At 43.2% G+C, this 22,218-nt stretch overlaps 1 protein-coding gene across 3 annotated transcripts in view; it reads left to right on the top strand.

Annotated features, from left to right (window-relative positions):
• AIFM1 (apoptosis inducing factor mitochondria associated 1) overlaps positions 1-20,999 on the top strand; it is a 21,568-nt gene extending 569 nt beyond the window's left edge. Inside the window, exons 2-17 of one of the 3 annotated variants that reach the window (XM_042478393.1) lie at positions 3,635-3,777; positions 6,649-6,742; positions 7,381-7,410; positions 8,016-8,140; positions 8,226-8,356; positions 10,954-11,044; positions 12,278-12,362; positions 12,651-12,727; positions 13,618-13,726; positions 13,950-14,057; positions 16,015-16,103; positions 17,141-17,281; positions 17,839-17,981; positions 19,524-19,648; positions 19,977-20,173; positions 20,725-20,999. In XM_042478393.1, the coding sequence (XP_042334327.1) occupies positions 3,635-3,777; positions 6,649-6,742; positions 7,381-7,410; positions 8,016-8,140; positions 8,226-8,356; positions 10,954-11,044; positions 12,278-12,362; positions 12,651-12,727; positions 13,618-13,726; positions 13,950-14,057; positions 16,015-16,103; positions 17,141-17,281; positions 17,839-17,981; positions 19,524-19,648; positions 19,977-20,173; positions 20,725-20,796 (1,760 nt within the window). In that variant the 3' untranslated portion in view covers positions 20,797-20,999. Of the gene's footprint in view, positions 1-3,634; positions 3,778-4,839; positions 4,968-6,648; positions 6,743-7,380; positions 7,411-8,015; positions 8,141-8,225; positions 8,357-10,953; positions 11,045-12,277; positions 12,363-12,650; positions 12,728-13,617; positions 13,727-13,949; positions 14,058-14,171; positions 14,242-16,014; positions 16,104-17,140; positions 17,282-17,838; positions 17,982-19,523; positions 19,649-19,976; positions 20,174-20,724 lie in introns of those variants that run through there. The other 2 variants (XM_042478395.1, XR_006104946.1) reach the window with 2 other exon arrangements.
• The last annotated feature ends 1,219 nt before the right edge of the window (positions 21,000-22,218 follow it).

Genomic DNA, 22,218 nt, shown 5'->3' with positions numbered 1-22,218 from the left:
TGAAGGACAAGTGTACTTCTGAGTAGCAATGTACCAGATTGTGGCGCAAGTCTTGCTTTCCCAAACTGACCATGCTGGCTGGGGATGAGGGGAGTTGCAGTCCAATACTTCCAGGTTCAAGAGTGAGTCCAGGAGTACACTCCAACCGTCTTCAGAGCTAGTCCTGTCCAGCGTTGGTTGGATCCCTGTTCTCTGATCCTCCCTTTGACTGACTGGCAGTACCTCTGTCTTTGCTCCAAAACACATGGCAGAAATAATCCACTTCCATAGAATCATAGAGTTGGAGGAGACTGCAAGGGCCATCCAGTACAACCCTATTCTGCCATGCAGGAATTCACCATCAAAGCCCCCCGACAGGCGGCCATCCAGCCTCTGCTGACACTGCTTTAACTGCCCTGGTTCAATGCTTGGGAATCCTAGGAACTGTAGTGTTGGGAGACATTGAGCCTTCTCTGTCAGAGAGCTCTGGTGCCACAATAAACTACAGTTCCCAGGATTCCCTAGCACTGAGCCGCGGCAGTTAAAGTGGCCTCAAAGTGGATTATTTCTGCAGTGTGATTTATTTATATGCCGCCCAATCACTGGGAATCCGGGCGGCTTACAACAGAGGGGATCTTAAGGACGCACACATCATTTAAACAGCATACCTCCAAAGTGACCCAAAGCAGCTTTATTTTGGCCTGTCTGTATGGGGCCTATGATAACTTTGATTAACTATGGCTTCCCATGTTATTCAAAGTGGAAATTGCTGCTACCATTAAATGTGGTGAGTTTCAGTAAACCTGGCCCATGCCATCTGGTACAAAACAATGGTGAACCTAATTATAGTTAATTTGAAGTAAACCAACTTCTTTGTAATTAACCTTTGTTAATATTCACCATAGTTGGTTTCACTAGGTGACACAACAAACCATGGTTAAGGGGAAAGGAAAGCCTGACAGTGCAATGGGAGCCATAGAGGTCAAGAGCCTGGCTCTTCTGTGGCTTGTCCCTGCTTTTGTATGTCACATTTAACCACGAATGGCCCAACATCACTCCATAGGAGTCAAAAGCTAATCCTGGAGACATTTGGTCATGACACATACAGTACTTGAAAACACTCCCAGTTCCCACCAATGCAAAGAATATTGGCCACCAAATGAAAAGTTTTGGCTGCTAGACAGCTAATTTTTTTAGAGGGGAGAATAGAGCGGAAACTAGCCCCTGCTTAAACCATGGATGTAATGTGTGTCCATTTTCATAATGTTTTTATGGATTTTTTAAACGGATATTCTGTTCAAGTGAAGCAGAAATATGTGAAAAATGGACTGTGTGAACCTTGTCTGAGAGAAGACCCAGAAACTCCACAGTGGTGCTGAAATTTGGCCATAAATGATTAATTTTCTGAACATGTTCTGGTTCTTCCATGAGGTATTTTCAAAGAAATTCATGATATTTAGGTTAACTGGTATCTTGGCATGTCCTTTTCCCCATTTACTTGCATGGAGTCCATGATAATGGGTAAAGTGTTGACCTTGTACTAGACTAGAGAGATCTGCTTTTTAGGTCCAAAGATCACTGGGTGAAAACGGTTCTTTTTTTATCTCTCAGTTTAACATCCCTCACAGAGTGCTTGAGAATATAAACTGGAATAGAACCATTATGTTGCTACTGTGAACTCCTTGGAGATGGGAGATATAAATGTAATAAACAAACATCAGCCCTTATGGGTGATGATAGTGATGATGATATTGTCATCATTGTCATCATAATTTATTACTAATAGCCTAGCTTTTCCTTCAAACTGGGGTTCAGGGCAGCTCACAAAAATTCAAACAAATACAATTAAAGGGACATTCAAAGCTATAAGTAAAAGGGTAGAAATGTTCTTGTAAAGATGCAACTACTGTATATTACCCATTTAAATGCTCCCCAAATAATTATCACTAGTCCTTACTACTCAACATAAAGTAAACAAAAATAATGACCATGGAAGATCTGAATAGATGCAACCTAGACAACGAGGAGTTTGAAATAGTGAAAAAGTTCCCATCCTTTGGGCCAAAAAAAGAACTGGGACTGCAGTCAAGAAATAAGAAGAAGACTAGGAATGGGAAGAGAAGCTATGAAAGAATTAGAAAAGATCCTAACATGTAAGGATATACAGCTGTGCACGAACGTTAGAATCATACAAGCCATTGTTTTCCCTATTACCATGTACGGTTGCAAAAGCTGGAGAGTGAGCAAAGCGAATAGGAAGAAAACCAGTTCACTTGAGATGTGGTGCTGGAGAAGAGTGCTGAGGATACCGTCGACAGACAAACAGACAAATGGGTTCAGATCAAGCATGAAATCTCCCTGCAAGCAAAGATGATAAAGTCGAGGTTGTCATACTTTAGCCAGGTCAGGAGAAGTAATGACTCATTGGAAAAGACAATAATGCTAGGAGAGGTGGAGGGATGTACAAAGAGAGGAAGACTGCATGCTAGATGGATAGACTCCATTAAAGAGGCCACGGCTATGAATTTACAGGACCTAAGCAGAGCAGTGAAGGATAAGGAGTCTTGGAGATGTCTCATCCACAGGGTCACTGTGAGTTGGGATTGACACAAGGGCGGTTAACAACAACAAAAATCCTTGTGGTCAATTCCTAGAAACCTGTCAGAACATTAAAATTTTCATTTGCCAATAGAACAGCAAAAAGGGACCCAAGGCAGCTTTCAGAACTCATAAAAGACAAAAGACAAAAAGGCACAGTAACTGGAGAACTGGAGCCATTTAACTGGATGTATGTTCTCTTTGTTTGGGCTTTAAAGGGTTACCTTTAAGGGCAGGAGGCTATAAAAAACATCTCCACAACCCTTTGGTAGGATCCACCAGTTCCAATAATCCCTCTCACTATAGTGAGTGGTCAGGAGTAATGATTGTATTAATAATATCTATACGGCCAAAGATTCCTTGCTTCTGGTCAGTGGGAATGTAGAGCAGTTCCAAACTAGTTTCCCCCCACTATCGTATTGGCTCATTTGTTGAATTTTACAAGGGAATCAAATGGTGTCTTCCGTCCCTGCAGTTCCAAATCTTCAGGAAGGCCCTTTCCCTTGTTCCCATCAGACCTGCCTATGAAGGTAGTGGGTCTGAGAGAAGGGTGTCCCTCCAGATGAGATACAGCTCTTCAGATGGACCCAGCTGCAGAGGGCTTTGTATGTCAGAAGTATCACTTTGAACTGTGCCACTGTTAGCCAATGGAGCTGTTGTAAAAAGGATGTTTTATACTCCCAAAGGATATTAGGGCATTTCTAATACAAATATATGTTTTAAAATGGAGAATTCAGATTTCATTTTTATGCTCTTGGGACGTCTTAGTAAAAATAACAACAACAACCAAAATGCTGGCAGTTTCACTAGAGTCTAAAACAAGTCCCTTATTCAACTTTCTTTTAATAATTCAGCTTTGCCTGCCTCTGTGTAGCACCCTCAAACATATTGGGCTACGGCTCTCATCGCACCAGGCAGTCTATTGTCAAGGGATGATGGTAGTGCAGTTCAACACATCTGGAGGGCATGAGGCTAGGGAAGGCTACTTTAAGAAATACAGTGGCATGTTAAAAGTATTTTGTTGATGATTCTCCCTCTTAACCAATTGTGTTTCCAGGCCACTTGTTTCAGCGATGGAAAGTTCCATTAGAAGTTCAGCTGAACAGACAAATGGCTAGCTCTGGTGTTCCGGGGGGCAAAGGCGAAAAGGCTGTCTTTGCTCTCCTTGTGGGCTTGTCCACTTTAGGAGCAGGAGCCTATGTAAGTAGAAAGGCTTCACGGTCAATAAAAGAACAGCAGGACTCCTGCTATCCAATGGCTGTTCTTTTCTCTCTTTTTTACTTCTATTTAACACTCTTCATATCTTTTTTTCTCTCACTTCCCTGCAAAAATGTCACAGGGCTCTTAATACTGTCAAGGAGCAAAGCTGGGCCTCTGCTCTACATTGATCTTGTCCCTGCTCATAATTTCAGTGGAAGGACACTCATTAGAAGGGCATGTAGTTAATATAAAACATTAGCTGCCATTCTTTATATCTACAGCTGATGTATAAACTAGCTTGGAAAGATACATTTTTTTTGTTCTAGTTTGAGGGAGAAATTTAGTATGGGAGGTTTGAACTGCAAGGTGAGAAGCCTGTCCTAAGAGATAGTAGTAGTTGATTACAAAGAGCAACTGGGTAAACTTGACAGGCATACTGTAGATCTCTGTTGTCTTGAATAATAAGAAATGACCCTTGTACCACTTGGGCAACACTGACAGTCTCTCATGTTATTTCCAGGAGTCAAAAGGGGGATCCAAGCCCAAAGAGATCACAGAACCTTTGTTGCCACTTGATGGGCGGGGAGTGGTGGGATCGTGGGATCTGGGGGCAAGATAGCCTTGATTTCTCTTTAATAGACAATGTTGTTGAAATAGTGGGTGCTCTGTCTTGATCTAATCCGGGGTTAGGAACGTTATGTTTTTGGACTGTAGCTCCAAGATCCCCAAGCCAGCATGGCCAAGCTCTGATCTGACCTTCTCCCATGCCTCCATTTCACAGTAGAGAGGCAAGTGGCTGATTCTAAGTAATTGTTCTCTCCCAATGGAAAAAGCTATAGCTGCAATGAAAAGACTTTTTCATGTTATAAATGAACAAAGTTTAGCCACGGTGACACTTTCTATCTACACTGGTTTTGACAAAAAATAATTGAAACAGCTTGAAGCCCTTGCTTGCTCCAAGATGTGTGTAATCTAGTGTCCTCATTTAATACTCAGTGCACTTGCTTCGTTTCTCTTTTTCTCTTTGCTCTTTCTTCTTCCTTTGCCTGTTCCCTCCTGCAGTTTTGCAGTGTCTGCATCTCCGATCCCCTTCTCGGTCGCTAACGTCTCCAGGTGCTCCCAGCAAGGACAGCAGCAACCTAGTATACTTCTTAATAGTAGGAGGAGCAGTCACTGGGGCAGGCGCTTATGTAAGATGCTTACCGTTGAATTTGGTTATGAAGCTGGGGTGGGAAATGCATGCTCTGACTGAAGTTTCATCTTATTGGGAGTTCTGAGTCAGTGAAAATCTCCTGAGTCAATCCTGCTATAAAAATTGGAAGCACATTTTTAAAAGGATATTGTCAGATAGAGACTATTTCCAAACAGATAATCATTTTTTTAAGACTGTTGCATTAAAAACAACAGAAAGACCTGTGGCCCCAAAGACTGATATAATTTTTTTCTGCATAGCAATCCATTTCACCAGATGTGTGGAGTTTATCCAGAATTCCAGGGATGTGTGTGTGCGTGCATGTGTGTGTGTGTGTGTAGACATACACAAATCTGTTGGGAAGGGTGGGAGAATTATAGACAGAGGGCAGTAGTGAATTCTGCTTTAGGGCACTAGAATTCAGTTAGAGGGGCAGTTTGCCTCCCCACTGCAGTGTCTCAAATGGACTCTGGAGAGCTGAGTTTTGGGGTTGTATAGAGAGCGATAAGGGAAGGGAAGCAATTCTAGAGTTAGGCCAGTGAAGTCAGAGGAAACTAATTGCAGAAGGTGCTAATGGGTTAGTAGTTTTCTCTGCATTAGTTCAGTTTTGTTTATAGAAGTCTTCCTAAGTTCTCTAAATAGAGGAAAGCCAGTTTGTATGTATACATTCTTGCATATGTATACATTTACATTCTTCCTTTTATAATAAATAATTTCCTTTAATAGTCAATAAAGGACATCAATAATTTCCTTTAATAATCAATAATTTCCTACTTCAGAAAATTTCCATAGCTAGGTTTCAGGGTTCTTTCTTCTCTCATCTCTTCCCCTTTGTTTTGTTCATTTGATTTTTTTCCCCCCTTCTTGCTAACAGATTATTCATTTTTTGCATGAAATTGAACTAACCCAGTGGTTCTCAAACTAGGGCAGGAAGGCACAAGAATTGCCTCAGGTTGTATATGACATCTGGAGGCCCTGATTCCCCTCAAAAAATCTTTCAAAGGTGAGGAGGGTGCTTGGAACAGCTGCTGCTGCCTGAAGGAAAAGGAGGTGGAAGAGAGTTGGAAAGCTCAATGGATCATGGCTGGAGGGGCCAATCCCGAGCCACCACTGTTTCTTCCTCCACCTGCCCCATCACTGCCCTGGTTCTTGGGGTGAGCCTCAACCAGTATACCTGCTCAGTCCAGTGTGCCCTAGGCACATGGTGGCCGAAGGAAAGTCAGCACCAGTTCAGATGTTTCAGAATTTGTGCCCTAAAATGCCTACAGAGACCAAGTCTCTTGTTTAGACATCTAATTTATTTGATGTCAGCCATGCCTGTGTGTGTGTAGGAACTTGTTCCATTCAAGATGCCAACTCCTATCAATGATAGCTAGCATGACCAGTGTTCAGGAGTTGTGTAATATCATTTGGAGTGCCACAGGCTCCCTTTTCTTACTCGAGTGTCTTGGCAAGGCATCTGCCAATGTGGACCCTGTGTTCCTTCTTGTAGTTCATGCCCCTATTGCCTTCCTTACTCCTGCCATGCACAGCTCTCTTGCTTAGTGGCAGGTTCTGCTTTGTTCTCTTGAAATAAACCCATTTTTCTGAGCAGGCAGTGTAGATGGAAGCCCATTGCTTAGCAGGACCTCAGGGACCTAACCAGCTTTCTGTCATGTGTCACCTGTTTGGCCATCTAGGTGTACAAGACCTTGAAGGAAGATAAAGAACGATACAATGAGCGCATTGCAACAATTGGTCAACGTCCCTCCCCAGATGAGAGTTCTTCATCAGGTAGGTGCTTGGCCACCTTGCATTCTTTGGAACAAGATGGGAGGAGCTAGCAGCCTCTACCTGTTGTTGGACTCCAACTCCTATCAGCTAATCTGTTCAGTGATCAAGGATGGTGGGAAATATAGTCCAGCAGCATCTGAAGAGGCCACAGTTTCCCTACCCTTGCATTAGCACTTTAACTGTCAAGCTGGGGCTTGCAGGCTCTCCGTTAGAAGGAAACCAGTTCTGATGTTATAGACAAATTTACCATTAAAGGTTGATTTCCCCAAACATCAGGAAATGGGGCTGTCAGCAAAGGACTGTCAGTTCTTCAGTAATGAAGCTCAGAGCTAAAAAAATAATAATCAGTGTTTGACAGTGTAGTAGTATACCTTGGAAGGTGATGGAGTCTTTTCTGTTGCAGGATTTTAAATGGAGGTTGGATGGCTACGTGACAGGGATGCTTATCTATGGATTACTTCATTGGAAAAATCTTAAATTAGAAAAACTTTGGGGTCCCTTCCAATTCTCTGATTATATGACGGCCTTTATTAGCCACTTCAGACAGCCCCATATCAGTAGATGGCTGCCATGATAGGAGATGTTTCCTATTTACCTTCAGTAGACATCTTGCCAAATTACATCTTCTCTCTTTCCAGAAGCAGATTCTGCCTCACAGAGCACAGCAGGTGAGGGAGTGCTTAAAGATGAACAGAACGTGGTCCTCTGAGTGGTTGAACTTAGTATTCTTTCTGCAAGCCATGCTGGTAATGAACTGGTTCATATGCCAGAGAGGGAAAAGCCACTCTGATGAAAATCAATCTGTTGGCTTCCATTTTGGGCAATAAGGAGAGAATGAGATGAGTGAATTTTAGGGTGCAGTGGATAGTTCTGTGGAATAGTTAACTTGTTACTTCAGAATAGCGTGGATCCTGCTGTGAATAGATGAAGTTTCCTTATACCAAATTAGACCATTGGGCTTTGCTTAATATTGTCTGCATGGGCTGGCAGTAGCTGACCAGGGTTTCTTGTAGGAGTATTTCCAGCCTTGCTTGGACATGTGTTTTTAGTGGAGCTGCCACAACTTATTTGCCAACACATGCACTGCATGTAGGCTGTACCCATTTTGTGGCCCCTGGAATCCTACCCCTCCCATTTTGGGTTAAATGCAAGGGGAGGTACACTCTGCAAACCTCAGGAAGCATGATTACTTCTCAAATAAGCCCTTACTTTACCAAAAAAATATTGGGTTTGTGTCTTTGTGAGTGCCTTCACTGTCCACTGTTGCTTGCAGGCACAGAAGCAGAGGCAGCCACTCGTCCAGAATACCCATCCCACGTTCCTTTCCTATTAATTGGTGGAGGCACTGCTGCTTTTGCTGCTGCCAGATCCATCCGTGCTCGGGATCCTGGGGCCAGGGTAAGTGTCAGAGGCAGACTGCTGGCCACCAATTTTGTTGTTACTTTTGAGACATGAAAGAAATCTTTATTGTACCACATTTAAGGTGCTGATTGTGTCAGGAGACCCTGAACTTCCATACATGCGACCTCCACTTTCCAAAGAACTGTGGTTTTCGGAAGACCCTGATGTCACAGAATCTCTGCGGTTCAAACAATGGAATGGCAAAGAGAGGAGGTGAGTTTCCAAGTCTTCCTGATCCTGCCAAAATTAGAGTTGTTGGGAGTTTGTGTTAGGAACTCCAAATGTGGCTGGAGAAGGAACAGTTGACAGACCCAGTGGGCATTTCATATACTGTCTGTGCTTGACAAGTGAGCAGTGTAGAGGAGGTCTCTAAAAACCTTTAAAAACTCAGGGCCTGGACAGACAGGCCAATATAAAGCTGCTTCGGCTCACTTTGGAGGTATGCTGTTTAAATGACACACGCATCTTAAGAGGCCAGAAGCTGCGCCAAAGCTGCACTCTAGTCCTTAGGACTGGAGCATGGTTTTGGTGCAGCTTCTGGCTTCTTAGGATGCATGCATCATTTAAATAGTATACTGTACCTCCAAAGTGACTTGAAGCAGCTTTATTTTGGCCTTCAGTGTCCAAAAAAACCTCAAATCAAGATTTTCTTGCTATTTTGAGCCCCTCTAAAGCACTGCTACCCTTTATCTTATCTTTGAAGCATGACATTTTTGATCTCTGCCTATTCCTGTTTAAATCACATGAATCCCAAACTGCCAGACTGAGGCAAAAAGTATCTTACAGGGTCGCTAACATGAATGTACTCTTTCATGCCATTTGACAGGTGCCTTGATGCTAAGAATGATTTGAAACCAATCTGCCTAGTGGCAGAGGCTGAGTTCACTACAGACTGCAGTTCCCATAGTCTCTCACCGTTGGCTGTGCTGAGCAGCGCAATGGAGTTGCAGTGCAACAGCATCTGGAGGCCAACACATTGTGCATCCTGGCTTAAAATTAAATTATTCTGAGCCTAGAAATTTGCTTTTGGGTATCAGAACTATCATAAATTTGCTTTTGAGTATCACAGACCCACTCCTGGTTATGTCCCTTTTTAAGCACTTACAACAATCTAAGGTTTTGTTACTATTGTAAAAGTACTGGGAGTCAGAAAAATATGTTAATCTTCTATTAGTCACTCTAGTTGATATTGATCTACTTTCTGGCCACTTTTGCCTTATTTAAGAGATTATGAATAGGCATACTTACTCAGTATTTAGAAGAAAAACTATCAGGATTTGGGGTATGAATGCATCCCATTTCCATCAGGCTTGCTTCTCAAACACGGATGTGAAAGTTGATTTTAAAGTTATGTTTATTTTTAGAAATGTTTTCCTTCATGGTGATGAAACCTAGGGGCTTTCGTAGCGGCTACTAAGCAGTGAAATTTATATAAGAAACCAGCTAAAAGCACCAGATCCTGTCTGATCTTAGGAAGCTAAGCAGGGTCAGCCCTGCTTAGTATCTGGATGGGAAACCAGCATTGACTACCAGGTGCTGTAAGTAATATTTCAGAGGAAGGAACTGGCAAAAGCATCTCTTGAGTATTCCTTGCCTATGAAAACTCTATGAAGTTCTTGGGGGCACCATAACTTGAAAGGTGACTTGAAGGTATGCACCATAACTTGAAAGGTGACTTGAAGGTATGCACCATAACTTGAAAGGTGACTTGAAGGTATGCATACCTTCAAGTCATAACTTTCAAGTTATAGTGCCCCCAAGAACTTCGTAGAGTTTTCACACACACAAACCAAGCATCTTGCACTGTTTTTTTTGTTGTTGTGCCTTCTAGTCAACTCTGACTTATGGCAACACCATCAAAGAGTTGTTTTTTTTACAAGATTACTTCAGAAGAGGGTATGTCATTGCCTTCCTGACTCGCAATTAGAGACTGCTTAGGCAGTATGGAGTGGTATATAAATGAAGCTGCTATTGCCATTCCTCTTAGGCTGAGAGAGGCTGCTTACACAGTGGTTTTTTGGGACCAAACAGGGGTTTGAATCCTGCTCTCTCAGAGTCCACCCCCCTGGTTTTGCAAACCGCAGGGAGAGGCAGGAAATATAAATTATTATTATTATTATTAACTGAGGCCAATTCATAATAGCAGTCATTCCTAGTCTTGAGCGCAAATGACTTGACTGGCCTTTGAAATTCTTACCTGCTTGCTATGAGTGGGCTTTGAGGGCCTCATAAGGCAGTGAATTTTACTGAGGAAGGATGCTACATCCGAGAGCACACTTTTGCATGTAGTCATGTACTTCAAAAGAAAAAGGCAATCTATGGAAATGTATGGAAACACTTGCAAGAGTGGACGACCTGCAGCCTTCAGCCTAATTTCCTCTTCAGTGTTTAATTAAGATCTCTGGCAAGAGCAGTCTTTCCTTGCCCTGGCAACCCACTGGGCAAGGAGGAAGGGGAGTGCCAGGGGGTAGAGGGTAGAGAAGGGGCTGACAGAAGATCAAGGCGGTGATCTTGCCCCACTAATTTTGGTCACTCCTACTTACAGTACCAGCCTCAGAGGAAGGCAATGGCAAACCACATCTGAACAAATCTTGCTAAGAAAACACCATGATAAGGTCGCCTTAGGGTCACCATAAGTTGGAAACGACTTGAAGGCACACAACAACAAACTTATAGCACATGGCCCTGACAGATAATTCAATAGGGAATGTTGCCTTTGATGGAAACAGCATTTTTTTTCATTTGACTTAAATTACTTAGTACTTCCTCTTTTCCTCTTTCTCTTTCCTGTGTCCATTCATCCCTTGCAGTATATACTTCCAGCCGCCTTCTTTCTACGTTTCACCACGTGACCTGTCTTATATAGAGAATGGCGGAGTGTCTGTCCTGACTGGCAGAAAGGTTAGTGTAATGTAGATTGCAAATGTTGTAAAGTATTTGGGCAGAGGAGGATATATCAGAAAATAGATTGCTTTATTTTGATTTTTTGGATTTATATCCCGTCCTTCAAAGACATATTCCAAGGTGACTGTACAACACACTGAAACCGAAAATACAGTACAAATGTAATAAGTTTTAAAAATCAGAATAAAAATGAAAACTGACACAACTATATATAAAAGCAGCATAAAACTCATTTTAGTTGAGGCTAATTATCTTAGTTTGTGAGAAGAGTGCATACTATACATCAAGAGTGTGGAATGTGTAGCCTGTGAGCCACATGTGGCCCTCAAGCTCACTTTTGTGGCACCTGAAAGACCCCCAAACCTCCCTCATTTTTTTGAGAAAAATTCTGAATGATTTTCAGACAATTTTTGCTGAAACATGCATCCCCTCATACGTCTATTTTCATTACATCGCCTCCCAAAATGGTGAGCAGAATTGATGTGATTTCACCTCTGCCTGCCAGGAATACTGAAGTAAGTATTTTGGCATGCTGGGTTGTATGTGTGGCTTGTGAGTGGGGGGTCTGAGAGAAGAATGGACCTCTGCCTTACATGCAGAAGGCCTTGGGTTCAGTCTCTGATATCCCCAGGGAAGGCTAGGAGAAGCCAATCAGAATCCTTGGAGAGCTGCTGCCAGTCAATGTAGATCAGGGTGAACAGGCTTCAGACTTGTGAGAGCAGCTTGAGTTTTCAATAAAACCCTGAAGTCCACCACCCAGAGACTGACACACTGGCAGAATTAATCCAGAAACAGAGTGCCTCTGACCACATCTTCATTTTAGGAATTTCCATTTGTTAAGATGACCAAGCCCACAATTTGCTGCGTAGTTGCTATTGTTAGACAATTAGGCATTGGAGACACGTGGCAATTTATTGCAAATTGTTCTAAAAATCTGTGATGCCATGTCTGCTCATCCATGATTAAGATAATACCGGGCTCATCAATTTAATTAATTCAATCTAATGTAGTCTAAGGCATCAGCTTGTGTGCCTAAAGAGCTGTAATGTTCAAAAAGCTCAGAATACTAAAAAGGACAGTTTGCTACCATTTGGAAATACAGATGTCGGAAGAAAAACTGATCTGCAGAGGGAGGGGTGAATTTTGCCTATGTTCCAAGACTATGGGTACCTTCTTCGGACAAAATCCCCCTCCCCCTGAAGGAGACACAAGCATGTGCTTAACTTGCAGGTGGTCCACATGGACGTCAGGGGCAACGTAGTGAAACTCGACAATGGGACCCAGATCTCCTATGACAAGTGCTTAATTGCTACAGGTGAGGATGGCCAGCTTGCTTCTTTCTCTCCTTAGTCCACTGTGGCAGTGGACTCTCAGTCACTGGGGCAGTGGTTCTCTTAGCCTTTGGTCCTCCTAATGTACTTATGCTATCAGAATTGTTGACCATTGGCCCTGTTTGCTGAAGTCAGAAACATCTAGACAACTTAAAGTGAGAACTTTTGTACTAAGGAATTAATTGTGGATGTTGTCCACTTGGCCAGGGTTCCAGAGAGCTCCCATCTGCTCTATAATGTGAACATAATCTAAGTTCATTTTCTGTTCTCAGGTGGTTCCCCAAGAAATCTCCCAGTGATCGAGAGGGGAGGCAAAGAGGTGCAAGAGAGGCTCACTCTATTTCGGAAGGTAAGGTTGAAGGGGAGAGTAATGAACAGCCATGGCATGTAATTGAAAGTTGATTACATAATTCAATTTGTTGTTCTTTTAGAAAACATTTAGAAAGTGTTTAGAAAAGTATTTCATCTGCTATCAGTTGTAGCATTTCAAAGATAATTTGTTGGAATGTGGAAAAAGTAGTTTGTTGCATTAGTTGATGATTTCATGTTTGTTTTTTAAACTTGATAATATGTTGCTCACCAATAAAGCAGCTTCATTTCTCTTTGATATGCTTCCCCCCCTCCCAAAAGTTGCAGTTACTCTCTATGGTGTGCCCTCCCTGCCCTAACCTTTGATATGATAATTTTAACTATGTTGGACTTAATTTAGTAGGATCTGGAGGTATAAATACTGAAATGAAATGGAGCATGGAGAGAAATTAGGAGATCTGTTGCTCTGTGTTAGCTGCTAGTCAAAATGTTGAGGCAAATGTCAGATTCTTTCTAGGTCTCCAGGCACCAAGCAGTACAAAAGGAGTATTATGTCCTGTCTGCCCCTCGATAGCTTTCTCCTTCTAGTGTGAAATATATGAGCTAAGAAGCTATCCAAAAAACCTACTAACAAAGGCCAAGATCCTCCTTCAGCTGCCAGCACTAGCAGATATTCCAGCAAGGTGCTGCAGAGGGAAATGAAATAGAAGCAGGGTCATTCCACCATCCCTTTTGAATCCCCCCCCCTTTTCCATTTCCATCCACTTTTCCTTTTCTGCCATGTCTTTTTGTGTTGTATAAATCTGTGGGCAGGGGCTGTTGAAAGACTGGTTGGCTGACTACAGTATCTGTATGCTGCTCCAAGAAGCTTTTTGGCTGAGGAAGTTCTCTAATAAAATAAATACCCCCCACCTTTTTTCCCCCTTGCAGATTGAAGATTTCCGTTCACTAGAGAAAATTTCTAGAGAAGTCAAATCAATCACTATTATTGGTGGTGGTTTCCTGGGTAGTGAATTGGCCTGTGCTTTGGGACGGAAAGGTGAGTGTGAAAGACTTAACAGCAAGAATCAGAAAACAACAAGAATTGGGAGCATGTGAGGCCTGGGTTTAAATAGTCACTCAGCTATTAAAATGGAATTTAAAACATGTGTACAATTGTATGGATGGTTTATTCTCAGACTATATAGTGTGAAAACTAGCACTTTGAATTGTGCTCATGAGCAAACTGGTAGATCACCTAAGCTTTCCACTTCCCTTTGCAGCACAGTCGAAAGGTTTAGAGGTGATCCAGATGTTTCCAGAGAACGGCAACATGGGCAAAGTTCTTCCCGAGTACTTGAGTAACTGGACTACCAACAAAGTCAGGCGAGGTAAAACGCCCCTCCTCCCATCTCCCCTTTTTTGAAAAGGTGCTGTTTGAGGCCTTTTCTTGAGCAGTCACCTGAATGGGAGGAGGCAGTCACAACTGTCTTTTCCTTTTCTAGCAACCAGCTCTGGAGAGCTTCATGGTTCAGCAGCAGCTCTTCAGAACAGCAGGAGCCCTTGCTACTTGAGGTGACTGCTTCACAGAGGGTCATGGGAGGGCTGTCACTGAGAAGCAAGACCGCTCTGTCAACCCAGTGATAAAACAAGCAGTTTTTGGCTCTCCCTCTCTTTGAGCTGTTCCTTTTCTAGATGGCCATGATAAGAAGACTAATCTTTCATACAACATTACAGCTGCATTAAGACTGGTCATCATGGGAACCACCTGCCAGGAAGACCTTGTGCCTGGGTTTTCTTGATTTCTTTTTCCTTTCCTTTCTCCTTTTTCTTTTCTGTTATGTCTTTTAAGGTTGTCAAACTAAAAATATTACGCTTTCTCACCTCTGGTTGAAATGCTAGAAATAAACAATAAACAAATTTTAAGTGGGACAACTTGCCCCGCAAGTTGCCAACCCTGATTTAAATGGAGAGGGTATTGTTCCTCCAGTTTTTGTTACCTCTAGTTGTTCAGTGAAGAGCTGGATATAGTCAACAGCTAAACCAGCAGTTCTTAACCTGTGGTCCGCAGATCCCCAGGGGGCTATGATGTCCTCACATGAATACCAGCTCTTCTCCTTTCACCCTCTCAAGGCCTGTTGGGCTCAACTCTACACTGAAAGAGGAGGGAGGGAGTTTGTTCCACTCCTCTTGCCCACCCCAGTAGTGGCACCAAGGCTCTGGTTTCTCCAGGAACTCTGAGAGAAAAGGGCAAGAAGATGATGGCAAAGGTGCATTGGCCAAACAAGTCCCCCCAACCATGCTGTGTCCTTGCTCTCTGCACTGTTGTGCAGAATAACAGGCTTGGGGGCTGCCATTGTGCACAGAATTGGAGTCAAAGGGAGGTGATGAGAGGCAGGAGGGCTGGCTGGAGCAGCAGCAATTCTAGAGCAGAGGGAGTCATGCTCTGGACGTCTGAGAGCAAGGGAATGTATTATGCACACACGTGTATATGCATGTGGGCTCATGGGTGTGTGTCTCTCTGTCTTCAGGAACCTCTCCCTGCCTGCCTGCATCAAAGCAGCATGCAGAATGGAGGACTGAAAAGCAAATTCAGTCCCTTTGCAACTCACATGCACCACATACACAGGCCCACCAAACAAAGTCCCAACTCCTTTCATGACTTGACACTACTGCTGACACACACACACACACACACACACACAGAGTGGTGGAGATACATCTGAGAGGTCTTTGGTAGCCAAAACGTATAGAGGAGGAAAGCAGTGGGACAAGATCTAGTCAGCTCAGTTCGGGGGATTATTATTATTTTTTTACAAAAATCCATCACTGCACATCCCAGAAACCCACCCACAAAGGCACCCTCCTGACCTGTTTTGGTGGGAAGAAAAAATCTGTTTTAAAATTTGTATGGCATCATTACAATAAAAATATGACAAATATGTGCATTTACTTTTCCCTTTTCTCCAGATTTGAAGACTCTTGATGAGCAATATTAGGTGCACTTTAAATCTTGAATTAAGTCTTGGTAGTGTGCAGGTGGCAACAAAAGATATTTAAAGGGGGTCCATAAAGAAAAGGATAAGAACTGCTGAGTTAGGTCATTGTTGTTACTGTGTGTCTCCTCTGCTTGAGCTGTTGCAGCCCTTGCCATCCTGGTACCCTCCAGATGTTTTGAACTTCAGCCATTATGGTTAGGGCTCATTGGTGGTGTGAATTGTGGCCTGAAACCTCTGGAGTGCACTTTCGTAGAGGGGCAATACATCACCTACAGGCCCTGTTTGTGGGGAGGCTATGGTTGCCTCCATTTCTTTCACCAGACTATGAGTGTCTTCTGTTTACTTTCAGAGGGAGTGAATGTGATGCCCAATGCAGTTGTGAAGTCTGTGTCTCTTGCTGGGAACCGGTTGCTCATAAAATTGAAGGATGGAAGAAAAGTGAGTACCGTGAAGCAATAAGATGGTTATCTTTCTTTGCCTTGGAGGGATTGCAAGAGGAATAAAGACTTAACATAATATGGTTCAGTTCCCTGGTGTAGTCTTTCTCAATCTGATCCCCTTCAGTTGCTTACAAGTTAGATCCAATTCTGTCAACTCTGTATAAATCAATGTGTTCTCCCATACAAACTTGCCTGGGTTTTGAGATTTTTGGAGATATACTTTCAGTTCCACCAAACCAGAGGGGATGCAAGAGGGCCTTCATGGTTTCTGCTACCAGAATGTGGAACTCAGAGGCTTGGCTGCAGAGGCCTTTAGAATCTGGCAGACTCTTGGCAAATTACTTGTTTTTCTTGGTGGGGTTCTTAGTGAATGCTGGGGAGGGGGTTATTCACATGCTTTTACAATGGGCCCTTGTTATCCACTGAGTTTGGTTCCAGGACCCAAAATCCATGCATGCTCAAGGCCCATTAAATACAACGGCATAGTAAAATAGTGCCCCTTATATAAAATGTCAAAATCAATATTTGCTTTTTGGAATTTATACTTTAAAAAATATATTTTTAACCCATGGACTCAATTTGTGGATACAGAATCCATGGATATGGAGGGCTGACTGTGGTTCAGCTTCAGTTATCACAGTTGGTTTAACTATTATAGTCCTTCTATTTTTGGTATTTTATTTATTTATTTTTTACCTTGAGTCTGTTTTGGGAATAAGAAGGAATGTCAATTCAAGTAAATTCCACTACTCCTGATGTATTGCCCATGCTGGCTAGGGCTGATGGGATTTCTAGTCCAAAACCTATGGAAGCAGCTGTGTTGGGGAAGGTTATCCTACTGAATTCAAGCCTAAATATGAGTAATTAGAAAATAAATGTGTAGTTTTTTTCTTAAACTTCGCCTCCAGTTCATTGCCTGTCCTCTATAGCCCTTCTTTCAGAGACCTGCTATCTTAGTCTTTGTACAGTGCTATGCATATTGAGGGTGCTTTATAAACATATGTAAGCGACTGCTTTTTCTGCTACTGTACTCAGGTGGAAACAGATCACATTGTGGCAGCTGTGGGTTTAGAGCCCAATGTGGAGTTGGCAAAATCAGCTGGTCTGGAAGTGGATTCAGACTTCGGGGGCTTCAGGGTGAATGCAGAGCTGCAGGCCCGCTCCAATATCTGGGTGGTAAGTGGGAATGGAGGGTGTGGGGTGTTAAAATTCTTTTGCATTTGCTTGAGCTGCTAGCAACTGGGTGTTTACCCTGATAAAAAATGAAACAATGTCCAAGAAGTTCCTTGTTCAAAGGAAGTGGTAGACAGAAGCAGTCTTCAGTACATATGGCTCATGGCATGGAATCTGGCAGTGTGCACCATTGCCTGGAAGTCCCATTTGAAAGTGGAGGTGGGGAGTTAAGCTTCTTGTTTGCACTAGAGATGCATCTCTCCCCCCCCCCCCATCCCCCATTGCAGATGACGTTTGCTAACTGCTGATAAACCCCAAGGGTGCCTGACTATGGTTCATGGTGGTCAAGCTGGAATGTGTACATGTGGGGTGGGGGATCTTGAATAAACTATACCCAAGACTTGTCTCCTTGGTTCTGCATCTCCCATTCCAAAAATGCTAACTCCCACAGCAGCCCAAACTGCTGCTACTGTGGGAGTTTGAGAAAGCTGAGATTTGCCTAATACTACGCTGACTGTTTCCTGCCCAGCTCTCACTCTTCCGTTGTTGTTCCTGTTCAGGCAGGAGATGCGGCTTGCTTCTATGACATCAAGCTAGGCAGGCGGCGTGTAGAGCACCACGATCATGCTGTTGTGAGTGGAAGATTGGCTGGAGAAAACATGACTGGAGCAGCAAAGCCCTACTGGCACCAGTCTATGTTCTGGTACTGTGCTTTCTCTTTATTTTGTTCAGCTCTGTTTGAGTCTTCATCCTTTCTATCTTCTCTTTGTAAGTTTTCATTTGAAAGACAGGAAACTCCTTTATTCAGACTGATTTGGCTACCTCACTACATCAGGGATTGGAATCATGTAGCCCTCTCTGAGCTGTTTTTGCCACTCCCAGTCCTGATTTTTTAATTATTATTATTATTATTTAGCCGGTTGCTTTGGAAAAAAGAACTGCTGCTTCTGTTGGCTTCCAGGAGCAGCTCTTCTTCTTTTAAAAAAAGTGCAACCTCTTCATGCTTTGTTTTACACACAAACCCTAGAAATATGTTTTACTCCTCCCTGGCCACTGCATCCAGTCTTTTTTCTTCTTGCTGCCACTGCCACCATAGGGTACCAGTAGGAGTCTGATTGATTGACTGCTCCTGGGATTTGCTGCAGACTACACTAGCCCCCATCCAAAAAACTGAAGTAGCCAGAAGCCCACCTAGTTTTGTAACCTCCCGTTTTATCTCCCTTCTTTTGCCAACACTGTGTGAGCCTGGAAGGAGTGCATCAGCAGAGTTCTGGCCCGTCACTCTTTCCTACCGTGGCCTATACTGACTAGCTGTGGTTTTCCAGACTCTCAGAGAAGACTTTCCATTATCCTTAATGCAGAGGAGGAAAATCCCAGGCTGAATTTGACCCAGACTGATTCCTAGTTCCTCCGGAGTGAGATGTGGTGAAGAGGAGGCATAGCTCAGTGATAAAGCACCAGCAGTTCACAGAGAAGGCCCATGTTCAGTCCCCTACCCCCGTTGTGTCCTAAAGGATCCTGAACACAGATAGTGACAAAGACCTTTGTCTTGAGGTCCTGCCAGCATTGTGTTGTGGTTTGTGTGTTGGACTGTGACTCCAGAGACCAGGGTTCGATTTCCAGCTTGGCCATGAAACCCAGTGGGTGACCTTGGGCACGTTATATGCTCTCAGCCTGAGGGGAAGGTAATTGCAAAACTTCTCTGAACAAATCTTGCCGAGTAAACCCGTGATAGGGTTGCCATAAGTTGGAAGTGACTTGAAGACACATAACAACAACCTGGGAAACTTTAGCTATTGAAAATAGACAATACTGGGCTTGTGTGGCAAATAATCTGATACTGGATAGAGGCAAACATTGGTCTGTGAGTGGACAGAAATTCTTGTGCCTTTCCTGAGAACAAATTCTATTAACATGTCATATTTGTGGTAGGATTTGGCATTAGTGAGAGTCCAAGGGATATGAATTCAAAATTACAGGGCTTGGAAAGGGTAGTTATTTGCCCACAACCACCTAGATTCAGCCAGCCAACCTTGAGTTGTTGTCCAACGTAGCTCTGTTAACAAAATACAATTGCCTGAAACCTATGATTATAACTGGAAATTTTAAAATATCTCCCTAGGATATATTTAAATACTAAACATGTCTTTGTTCCATTATTGTTTTTCTGCACTTTTAACAGCAAGAACAAATTCCTTTGAGTTTGTGAAATTAACCCCTATGACTATACTTACCCTGTCCTTAGGAGTGATCTGGGCCCAGATGTTGGCTATGAAGCGATTGGCCTTGTGGACAGCAGCTTGCCCACTGTGGGGGTATTTGCTAAAGCAACAGCAAAGGACACCCCAAAATCTGCAACAGAAGAGTCAGGTAAGACTCCATTCCTCAGCAATACTGAGGTTGGGCTGTCTATGATTGAGGGTGTTTGTTAACTTGCTTAGAGTGAGTAGACAGCCTCCTGATAATTGTTTGATCTGGAAGCAGGCTTAAAGTTCCCATCTGCATTGGTAGACGGGGAATTCTTGTGCTTTGGGCTTCAGCTTACAGAAGCTCCAGCCCATGTTGAGATTGTGAGAGTTGTTAGTTCAAACTGTCAGGAAAGAGTTCCTCACGCCTGGTCTTAGGGAAGCATCTGGACCCCTTGGTGGGTGGGAGGCCAACATTAGTCACTGGATGTTCACCAACTGTTTGTTTCTAGGTACTGGAATTTGCTCAGAAAGTGAAACTGAAACAGAAGCATCTGAGCTCAGAGTCTCAGCTGCCTCACCTTCCAGCCTGCAGGCACCCCAGCAAGGGGAAGACTATGGGAAAGGAGTCGTTTTCTACCTCAGGGATAAAGTGGTGGTGGGCATTGTGTTGTGGAACATCTTCAACCGGATGCCAATTGCTCGAAAGGTCAGTGTGCATCCCAGGTTTTGCTCCCACATTCAGATTGGTAATTGTTCTTCCTGGTGGAAGGTGTATTCTCTGCCATTTCCTAAGATCATCTTGCAATGGTGGTTTTTCTGCTTAAGGGAAGCCTGCCTCCTGGGTAATCAACCCAACACTGTTAAAAATGACCCCATCATGTAAATACTGTCATTTCTGTTTTGGTTGCACCTAACCCATTTCCTCAATGTTAAGATATGAAAAACAATTCAGTACTAAGTGGCTCAGCGTCAGCATGGTGTTCAATGAGGACATCAAAGTTCAAATCCCTGTTGAGCCATGGAAGCCCACTGGGTGACTTTCAGCAAGTAACCCACTCAGCCACAGTGGCAAGCCTCTGAAAAAATATTTGCAAGAAAACTCTAGGACAGGGTTGCTGCAAGTGGGAGTTGGCTTTGAAGGCACATAGCAAGTGGCTAATTACTTGGGCTTGTGTGGGCTCATGACAACAACAGTCGAGTAATGGTTGCCTCTGAAAGAGAATGTGTCCAGCTGAAGTCACTTGCTTTCTCTTACAGATCATTAAGGATGGGGAAGAGCACACTGACCTCAATGAAGTTGCCAAGCTCTTTAACATCCACGAGGAATGAGCATCCTGCCCGGGGCTGGGGTGTCATTTGAAAACTGAATGTGTGACAGAGAAAGGCTCTTTGTGCGGACTATGTGTGTGTGTTCAGTTGTGTGACCAGCCTATCCCACACCACCCTGTGTGTGTGAATATTTGTGAATGTTTGAAATGGCTCTTGAGCTCTATTTGCACCATGAATTAAACCAGATTCTGAATTACAATTAAGTCTGGTTAGTACTTTCACTTTTCTGTTCTTGACTTTCTGCAGGTTAACCTTGGCCTGTACCTTTAGTAGACACTGTAAAAACAAAATCCCAGAAACTATCCTGATATCTAGTGTAGTGGCAAGTAAGAGGTGTGTGGACTAGAAACTGGACCTCAAGTCAGCCATGAGTTGACTTTAAAACAATCTACTCAAACAGGTAACACTTTCTATGGTAGATCCCTCAGTTTAAAGGAAATCTCCTCAAAGTGTGCCCCACAAGCTTTTCAGATACAGTTGGATGTGGGAGTGACTGCACCCTGTCCAAAGACAAAACTGCTAACCTTACACTTCCCCAGTAAATTGTATCTCAGAACATCTTCAAATAGAGTTCCTTAACTATTCTTCTTGTGTTGACACCAAGAACCAAATTGGGGACCTTCTGTGTGCAAAGCATCTTTGCCACTAAACTATGAAAAGTTTGGTCCTCTAAGTCATTTTTTTAAAACAAAAAGTGATCAGGGGATGACCTCTGCACATTTCTTGTTTTAGAAAAGACCTTTCCTGGGCCTAAAATGGCACGGGGAGAGTGTGGTAGTCCTCCAACATCTTCTGGAGTGCTAACGCTTCTCTGACATCAGCAAGCATTGCAAATGGACTGACATGTTCCCTGCCTGTCGCGTTTGAGTGCTTTATGAGATTTTGTTGGTGTGCTAGAATGATTTAGTTTTGTGTCGTTCCACAACATTGCTGGCCTTTAAAGTCCTTCCATTTCTTTATAGTTCCTACAAATACCCAACCCAGGCTTGACTGCTTGATTTGGAACAATCAAAAAGTTTTGAGGGCTTGGAACAGGGCAAGCAACTTTGTGCTCACCAAGTATTGTGGAGCCCCATTTTTCTGGAGCAGCAGTTTACTTTTTAAGTACAGTAAATTATAATGGCTTTCTTCACTGTCTCACAATAACTGACTTCTCATTTTGCTTTTTTGGGATCCATTCTGGCAGGCTGCAAGGTTAGGCTTGCTGCTCTTGGCTGTCAAGAGCTCCAGAAGCATCATTCTAGTTTCTTAGCTCTGACCCACAGCAATTAAGAGGGAGAAAACATGCCTACTTCTTTTTCTCCAAGACAGGATGGGCTCCACCTATTGGGCTACTACTTTCACTCTGCCCATTAGCCATACTTCATGGAGATGACAAAGTTGTAGTTCAGCACTGCAAAGGCAGGGTGTGGGCAACCCCTT

The sequence above is a fragment of the Sceloporus undulatus genome, chromosome 7 (assembly GCF_019175285.1).
Source record: "Sceloporus undulatus isolate JIND9_A2432 ecotype Alabama chromosome 7, SceUnd_v1.1, whole genome shotgun sequence".
Taxonomy (NCBI): domain Eukaryota; kingdom Metazoa; phylum Chordata; class Lepidosauria; order Squamata; family Phrynosomatidae; genus Sceloporus; species Sceloporus undulatus.
Note: the sequence above shows the minus strand (reverse complement) of the source record. Positions and strands in the feature narration are given on the sequence as shown.